General features: G+C 42.9%; 1 protein-coding gene across 1 annotated transcript; it reads right to left on the bottom strand.

Annotated features, from left to right (window-relative positions):
* Nucleotides 1-278: 278 nt before the first annotated feature.
* Nucleotides 279-9,102, bottom strand: LOC139655053 (inter-alpha-trypsin inhibitor heavy chain H3-like). Its single transcript, XM_071532356.1, has 22 exons — nucleotides 8,990-9,102; nucleotides 8,517-8,546; nucleotides 8,113-8,136; nucleotides 7,558-7,712; nucleotides 6,727-6,831; nucleotides 6,478-6,640; nucleotides 6,196-6,306; nucleotides 5,938-6,066; nucleotides 5,682-5,798; nucleotides 5,294-5,462; nucleotides 5,002-5,127; nucleotides 4,648-4,829; nucleotides 4,199-4,384; nucleotides 3,961-4,100; nucleotides 3,557-3,717; nucleotides 3,250-3,279; nucleotides 3,091-3,156; nucleotides 2,789-2,902; nucleotides 2,283-2,484; nucleotides 1,807-1,979; nucleotides 808-919; nucleotides 279-646 (listed from the first exon to the last, which is right to left on the bottom strand). Exons 1-22 carry the CDS (start codon nucleotides 9,098-9,100, stop codon nucleotides 508-510), a joined length of 2,745 nt encoding a protein of 914 aa, XP_071388457.1. The 5' UTR covers nucleotides 9,101-9,102; the 3' UTR covers nucleotides 279-507.
* Between the last annotated feature and the right edge of the window lie 242 nt (nucleotides 9,103-9,344).

The following is a 9,344-nucleotide window of genomic DNA, read 5'->3' as shown; positions in this document are numbered from 1 at the left end:
GAAAATTGAACCAGTTCTTCCTTGGGCCATGGCAATCTTCCTAACAAGTTTCATGCAAGTTCATGCCCAACCTTTTGAGATATCCTGCTAACAGACGGACGGATGGACGCAGGTGAAAACATTATCTCCTTGGCGGAGGTAACAATGATCAGAGTCACAGTTATTTGGTATACATAGGACTTCTTTATGTGGATCGTATGACCATAAAGTAACTTCTCGACAATTTGTCATTACCAAGGTAAATAAAGATGCAGGGAGGTGTTAATGTGGAAGGCACATTTATTTGGTATCACCAGGCACCTGTCATTCCCTCTCAAAAGTTAGAGTCCTACGGTTCAATGCAACTTCAATGCAATGCTTTGAATTAAACCTATTTAACTTTGGTACAATATGTTGGTGTATTCACAGTGTGCAGCAAGTACAGGCAGATTTTTGAACATTTCTTGAATAAATGTGATACCGCCGATTCCTGTCATAGATATTGATGACATTGTCTGCTAGCTATTCTCAGACAGTCTTAAAGAGGCCTGACACAATGTAGTCTGAGGCACTTCCATCTACGAGGCCCGTTCCATTACTGTGCACAAACCAGCAGGGCACATTTTCTCCATTCTTCACATCGCTCCTGAAGTCCCTCTGCCAGCCTCTGTGGGCCAAGGGAGAGAGAAACATCATGCAGACCCAACAACATTAAAGCTGTGCATTGAAAACAACACAAATCAACATATATTTATATTTAGGCCACAGTACATCTAGCAAACGCTTACTCATTGATATGGGAAACACTGAATGAGGTGTCTAGTGTACCTGGTCACATTGAGCTCCTGTCCTTTAACATGCATGGTGGCGTCTGGTTTCTCAGGGACTTCTCCTGGACGCAGGTCTCCCACCTCAAACTCAACCCCGTGGTAGAACTGACCTGGAGGGAGGCCCACCATTGTAAATGAACATAATTTCAAAGGAGAATCGTTCTGGCCCTGCATGGGGGCCCTTCATTTTATTTTGGTCTTGATTTACCTATATTGGCATGAGGCTAAATTATCACCAAGTAATTTAAAATAATTTGAGCTTTGAAAAAGCATATTGCAATGCCTACTGGATCAAAGGTCAACTCAAATTTTCCTCTATATATGTACACATATGATCAAAGATGTTTAATGAAGATGATTGAGGGGTTAAATTTAAAGTTTAAAAATCCATCCTTTATTTTACAGGCAGTTTCAGACTAACTCCAGTCAACACAGAACAATAGGACTTGGTCTTGGCTCACCTTACTAACAATTACTAAAATCCTTCCAATCAGTCATGTTTGCAGCAGGTTTACCTCATTTGAATTAGAGGAGCTGGTTTTGTCAGCCAATCAGGGTCCAGTGTTGTCACTGTTCTGCCTGTGTGGACTTAGTCTTCAAATTCATCAATTTTACTAATTCAATATAACTTTAACTAAACTATATTTATTTCCAAAGCATCACAAAGAACATTATTCTTATCGTGAGCCATGGTATACTTGAAGACAAAATCGTGAAAACTGAATAATATGGGACATTTAAGTAATTAATTGTCATAATTATTGGGCCTCAAATATTCTGCCATCATAGAACTGATTCCAAGAGGAGAGTATCCACACTAATTGTGCCAGTTTTGGTTTGTTGTTCTGCTATGTACCTTTCTGGAGTTATGGGGCACTACAGTAAATTCTAATGGAGTGACACATTATGATACATCAACAGCATCTAAGGCATATTACTTGGCTTGACCGACTACTAAACCTTCCACTCTAGTTGCCCTCTAGCTGTAGTGTTGTACCTAGCAGGCCGTGAACAGAAGGGGAGAGGAGGTGGCTGTCCAGCGTGTAGAAACCCAGGTAGTCTTGATGGTAGGGGTGCTTCGCCCACACTTTATGCAGCAGGATCACAAACTTGACTGAATCTCTTAGAATGACCGTCAGGCTGCGATCCTTGGTCAACAGAAGATCCATTCTGGAGGAGGGAGAGAGAGGAGGCAGAGGAGAGAGGAGAGAGGGAGGAGGCAAGGGGGTGGAAAGAGGTAGAGGAGTAGAGGAGAAAGGCAGGAAGAAGAGGGGAGGGAAAAGAGTCAGGGAAGTGAGGGAGGAGGAAGGCAAGAGGAGGAGGAAGATGGAGTGAAGGGTAGGAGTGATGGGTGTTCAGAGCAAGGAGGAAACCAGGGACGCATCCTGAACTTAGCCTTAGATATCATATTGAGTTGCTCTTGTATTGTCCTCTGTCACTGAGGGAGCTGACGATCTCAAAGGCAGCACTCACTTAGGTCCTTTGAGGGAGGCTGCATCGGACCACAGCAGCTTGACCCGTTTGCCGTCCTGGGACACAGAGATGTCCTGAGTCGTCACCTCCAGTCTCACCCCCAGCTTCTGGTGGACGATGCCAAAACGTCCAAAGTAGGTGTTGATTTTACCATCAGGGGGAATTTCCTTATCTCCGATGGTCTGGCCATTGACCAAAATGCCTGAGGAAGCAACATGGGATTCAGTTCACTCTTAAGCTGATTAACTCTAGGGTATGATCTAGTGTCTCACAGAAGAGGCATTACCAGTGTCCAAACTCACCAGAACCAACACTTTATTAGATGGTATTTAAATCTTGGTGTACAAAAGTGTAGTTAAAACACATTCAGGAAAAAGGACATCAGAAAACCATTTGGAACTTAGGGACAACAACTATCATATTTTTGGGTCCAATAGCCTACCTATGCTTACAAAAAGGGGAAAAAATCATATCATGACTGATGATAATCATGACCCAGGGCTGACCTGAGGTTGGGTCTCGGACCAGGTTGAAAATGGTTCCTGGGTTGTCATTGATGTTGAAACACAGTGCGTCCTCTCTGTCTGGAAGCTCTATCATGAAATGGGGATCTCCATCCACTGCACAGACGTAACCAAGACAACTCATGATACTCAAACAGAGTGCATATGATAACTGTCATGGGGAATAGCTTCTGTGTCACTTTTTTAGTATTAGCTCAACAAGCTGAGTTATAAAATAAGACTGTGCAGTTAATGCATTAAAAAGATAATAACACTATGTCAAAAATGGATGAGGGGGGACTTACCAAAATATGTTGGAGCAGAGGCGGCATAGCTTGTTTGTTTGGGTATAATCCAATTCCCCTGAGAGGCTACACAAATAATAGAATCCAAGTTAAAAACAATACACTGGACGGACCTAAACCCAGAAATTTTTCTTATACTATTCGATGGAGATACCTTACCTCTATGCCTCTCAGCCTGTTGTCTTTGCTCTGTCAAAAAAAAAACACATGGAAAAAACAATGTTGTACATTGCACAATATAAACTAGAATATCCGCCTCTGCTGGTATAATTCATGTGGAAACATGTATTTAACAGCTAATTCAGGTCATGATTGTATAGCACTAGGTGGGCAGGCTTTTCCCAACATGACATGACAACACCTCACTGTTGTAATGAGGTGTTATCATATCATGTTGGGAAAAGCCTGCCCAGTCAACTCAGTATCACTCTTTCCAACCCTCTCTGTCCTCCCCTTCCGCCCCTACCTTCAGTCAGCTTGTCAGCGATGAGGTGGGTGCCTGGTCTATCCTCAGTCTCGGGCTTGATGACCACCATGGAGGTGAGAGGGGAGACGAAGCTGTACTGCAGGGACATTTCCAGGGCCTTGGCCGTGGCATTGCCTTTCTCCTCTGGAGTGCCGCTCTTACTGAGAGAAGAAAAATATAAAATACATACAGGAGGTGGCAGCTGACTTTGGCATTCGAAAAACTGACCAGTTCATCACACACGATTTCATTACACATTTTATCATGGGCTCTCAGATGACATAGGGCAAAAATTATTATCAAAGAGTATTTATCCTCAGAAAGATCTTCATCAGACCAGTGGGCTTAAAGATTCTCGAAGCTCTGACAGGCACCACAGCTAGATTGAAAGTGCTCAAACAGACCTCTTCTCCAGCAGCTGTTGGATGGTGAGGTAGGCCCACAGACGCTCTGTGAAGTCCCCAAAGATGTACTCCTGCTCTGGGTAGATCACGTCCCATTCCACAGCGCTGGCCTGGCCCTGCACCTGGAAGTCCTCCTCAAACTACAGAGAAGATGAAAGGAGAAGAAATGTTCATCCCTCCACCTCAACATGTCTATCACATGCACAAGGTGTAAATTGTTGTGGTTTCCCTCTCTCACCCCCTTGCCGAACACTTCCACCAGGAAGTGGTCTATGTCGTTGTCACTCAGCCGACCGGCCACCACGATCTCCGAGCCGTTGAACAACTGGTTGAAATGGTTGGTGGTCAAGAAGTCCACTGCGTTGTCAGGGTAACGCAGGTCCACCTCTGAGAGCAGAGGGCTGGCCACCTCCTCATAGAAACCCTGCAATAAATTCATACACATAATATTTACAATAGGAATGTGTCATAGATGGGGTAATGCAATCTATCAAACCACCACAGAGAAAAAAGTAATACATCTTGGCTCTTGTGTTTACAAACAAGCAGATAAACAAATCTATAGGCTCAAAAATGTTTGTTAGATCTCTAGTGATTTTGACAGGGAGGCATCAATAGAATGGAGGGACCTGAGAAAGCAATCCTGTTATAAATCATCATCATGTATTCATAACGCCCTTCACCCACCTGGAGTTGAATGGTCGCATCTGAGGCCTCGTAGATTCTGCGGGCCACTCCCTTGTTTTGTTTGGCCATCACATCCAGGAAGGAGTAATCCACATCGTTTCCAAAGCCCAGACAGAACAGAGACATGTTCCCACCAACAGCATGACGCACATTCTCCTGGATCCTTGGGAGATAGCTCTCACCTTCACATGCACAGACACAGTACACACAAATACAATGCACAATGAAAAATGCATGGATGAAAGTACACACACACACACACACACACACACACACACACACACACACACACACACACACACACACGAATAAAACAGTATAAAGACACAAGAATTTCCCAGTTTGCATGCTCACCACTATTGGGCATTCCATCAGTCAGTAAAATAATCATATCCACGCTCCTCTCTGGGAGGTTCTTGTTCTTCCTATCTTTGATCAACATGTCCACACCTCTCAATACGGCATCATTGATATTGGTTCCTAGAAGGGGAACACACAACATGGCATTGGCACGTATTGTAAAACGTATATAATGATGTTGAATTTCTACCAGTTAGCTCCATCCTGGCATTCAATAGTCATTTAAATTACATTTGGCATTAAAGGACATTTGACTGAAGGCAGATGTCACTTGTTTGACGCTCACCTCCTCTGTCCGTTATCGCTCTGACATAGTTCATGCCTTTGGCCACATTTTCCTTGGTTGCTTTGGTAAGGGACTGCTGCCAGGCGTTAATTTGATTATCAAACTGGATGAGAGCAAAGTAGTCCTCCTCATGGAGGTCTTTGAGTATGGCCAGCAATGCTTCTCTGGTCTACAAAGGGTTACAAGGTCAGAGGTCAAAATGTGCACATATGCAAAAATGGAGTACATACTCCATGCACACTCAAAAAAAGATCTACCTTATAGAAATGTTTGGTCTCACTGGAACTAACCTCAATGAATAAAGATCAAAAAAGGTGCTGCGTGTATCATGTTTACATCAATAAATCAGAACCACATTCATTTTGAGACATTAGTGTCATTTCCTCACCTGTTGCATCTTTGCTCCACCCATTGAGCCACTCCTGTCAATTACAAACACCACATTCTTGGGGACTCTGGGTAAGTCAGGAGGAGCGAAGAAGTGCACAAAGTATCCATTCACAATCTGAAGGAGAGAGAATCACATAAAGTATAACTATACTTTGTGAAAGAAATGACAGAAGGCATTATTTAGATATTTAAATGTGTGCACACAGTTGATACCGAGGTGAGAGCTGATATTGAGCTATTTGTTGATAGCTGACCTGAATGTCCCCTAGGCTCTTTGCCCGGTTCACATCGTACTTGATGACAAAATCTCCTTCGAGCAGTGTGCCATCACATCCTGGACACTTCCTCTGCTGGTCCAATGTCGGTGAGAAAGAGATGTGTGCCTGACAAAGGGATTGCAGTACATTCAGTTTTATAAGAAATATTTAACAGTTTCTGTATGCTGGTTGGGCTCTTAATTTCATTAAACATGGAGAAAGGGGTGGAGATGGAGCCAGGAGTAGGAGACAAACCTTTGTGTCTGTGACGGTTTTCTCCACCAGAGGGAGCAGCTCATTGGATAGAAAGGTTCCATAGGCATCAACAAATGCAATGCCCTGGGGCTCATAGATATCTGCCACAATCTGTACACACACACACAAAAGAGAGAGAGAGAGAGAGAGAGAGAGAGAGAGAGAGAGAGAGAGAGAGAGAGAGAGAGAGAGAGAGAGAATGTGTAAGATAAACCATTCATTAAGCACACCTGACCCAGGAAATCACACAGAAGAAGGATGTGAACATGAACATGGCGTCACCTGAAAGTTCTGGACCAGCTGTTTGGGTTTAACCCGGGTCAGAATCTCATACTGGCCCAGTTTCCTCTGAAGGAGCTCCTCATAGGTCAGAGTGAAAGTCACGTTGCTATTGGCTGCAATGTTGACAGACACAGAGAACTTCTCCATCTTTCTTCCAGAAGCCCTGTAAGAAATGTACTAGTCACTTTAATGTGATTTTCACTCCACCCCATGTCTAAGTCACCTTTTAATTGTTTCAGGTCGACATACTTGACCAGTCCAGCAGTCTGTCCTGTGGAAACAGCCTTCTGGTACTCCTTCTTGGCTTTCTCTTTCTCCTTCACCTCCCCAACATAGACCTGACTCTCAATCTCCCTGGGAGGGAAAAGAACAGTCAACATACACAGACGGGGATTCAAATGGGGTGGTGGTTTCCTAACTGAATCTAGGATAAGGGTTAGGGCTAGGGAAATAGCCTATATAGCGGTATTTATGGCAGGCCATTTTGTAATTTATGTCCTAAAATGCAATAGTCACTAAAAATTGCTACTGTAATTTTACTAGTTGTTATATTATAAATATTAGTTCTAATTTAATAGATACTAGTGACTAATTAGCTACTAGTCACTATTCTGCCAGCAAAAAGTCACTAAAGTTGCTAAAATTTAGGCTCTAGTACTTAGTACTTCCTTAGGTGTAGTCACTTTTCTGGCAGTGAAAAAGCACTAATCACTAAAAAATAGGCAGTTCTTTTTTTAGTCACTAGTCAATGTTCTGTTCTAAAATTACAATAGCAACTAGTAACTGGTCAAATGGTGATTAGTGAAAAATACTACAAAATAAGCACTAGTGACTAATTTTTAGTGACTAGTGCATTTTTAGGGAATAAATGACAAAATGGCCTGCCACAGGTATTGATCCACCAGACGGAGCATTGTGAATCTGACAAAGAGAGTCAACTAGTCATCCAACACACAGAAATTCTGCTTTGCAGCCTCATTGTGAAAAGAACCAGAGAGAAATACTGCTGCATCCACAGACAGCCATAACGCATGCAGGAATGTAGACACAGTAAGTGGAAATAACTGGAGACAGACTAACATGCTGAAGTTGGTGATGAAGGCGGTCTTGGGAAGCTCCACTTCAAAGAAGATTTCCTGGGAGGAGTTGGCCTTGTTCAGAGCGCTGGAGGTCATGACTGTGTGAGCAAAACGAGACGCCACTGTGCAGTCCATTGTGACGCTGTACACCTCCACCTGAGACAAGAGAGAAACAGAGAGAGAGGTGGAGGAGGAGCAGGTGGAGAGACAGAAACAGTGACAGAGTGGAAGACTAGGGAGAGTCTCCTATTACAAGCACTTCAGATAGTCTATACAGTGAATAAAGGTGCACTATTTCTATTACTTTTCAAACTTATTCTTTTCTTTTGCAACTGGGTACAGCCCAGAGAGTGTTGCCTTGATTGGTGCCAAAGAAAATTATTACAGCTTCGCTCACATAAACAAAACATTATGTCACTGATTCCACTTCTGCCGTGATGTTATGAGACTGTTTGGGCGAGTCGACCCGGCTGCTCGGATGATGTTCTAAGCAGGGATAGTGTATAGCTCGTCATGATTATCATCATCTGACATCCAAACAGATTTTTTTTCTTACCGTTGCGTCAGCTGTACTTCTTTTCTGTAAGAAAAAAAACATAAAGAAATTAGCTACTGTTTAGATTTTGATAAAAGCACAATCATGATGGGATTTCTGTTCACTAGGAGAAGTAGTATTATTAATAAATCTAAATTTTAGACTGTATAAAGATGGCAAGTTGAGCTGGCAAAGCTGCTTTATGGGTGCTGTATTTTGGGTGATCTGTTTATTTAAGAAAGACCAAAATTGTATCATTAAGATAGATATCATATGAAGAAATATGGAATTTATGGAATACCTCTACGTTGACCAAAGGTTTGGTGGAAATTGTATAAGCACTTCACAGTAAAGTAATGACAGCATAGAAATCACAGATTTTGTGTCTGTCTGTAAATAGTCAGTCAATAGCTACAGTCAAGTACCTGAAGTGATCTGGCGGCACCTTGTGTCTCCTGGAGCACACACACAGCAGGGTGGACCAACATGGTGCCAAGATATTAGAAAAGAAAGAAAATGAGACAAAAATGATCGAGACGTGATAATGAATGTAAAAAGCCACTGTCATAACATGAACTAGCTTTTAAGAAAAAAAGACATGACTCATTCCCACCTCAATCTTCACATTCTCTCTCACACTCATACATACACACAGGAGAAAGAGAAATGAATGCGCAGTAGAGAAACAGAACAGGATGTCAGGGGATAGTAGCAAACTGCTGCCAGTGGAATACAGATGCTTTAAAGGGGAGCATCCAGGATAAAGTAGAGTAGAATGGCTGCATTAGAAAACTAATAAACTACAAAAAAAATGACATGGACTGGCTAAAGATGGTACTATATAATAATGTGGTAGCAAATTAAGAGCAAAATAGAAAAGGTGTCCCAGTGACGTTACCTGTACAGTAGCATGGTCGCGGGAGATGACCAGAGCCCCCTCAGCCAGGCTGGGGAGCCAGAGGCAGACGCAGCCCCACAGCAGCAGCCGGACACCCCACACTCCAGACATGACCAAACTTCCACTAAACACTGACTGACTTCACCACTGAAAAAAAAACTCAATCTCCCTGCCCAGGAGGAGGGACAAAATGTGTGTGTTGTCCTGGAGTATTGACCAACAGACCTGACCTCAGCGTGCAGGAGGCCCTGAGGTGGAAATGTACGGCTGCTGCTGCTTGTAAACCTCAAAAAAATACCTGTGCTAAGGCTTTAAGTGTGTGAACACCTGTTTGCATAACCATACTCAAACCAAC

This window comes from Centroberyx affinis, unplaced genomic scaffold (assembly GCF_046629955.1).
Source record: "Centroberyx affinis isolate AG114_WGS23_722 - 3 ecotype Tasmania unplaced genomic scaffold, CSIRO-AGI_Caff_v1 ptg002186l_1, whole genome shotgun sequence".
NCBI classification, from domain to species: Eukaryota; Metazoa; Chordata; class Actinopteri; order Beryciformes; family Berycidae; genus Centroberyx; species Centroberyx affinis.
Note: the sequence above shows the minus strand (reverse complement) of the source record. Positions and strands in the feature narration are given on the sequence as shown.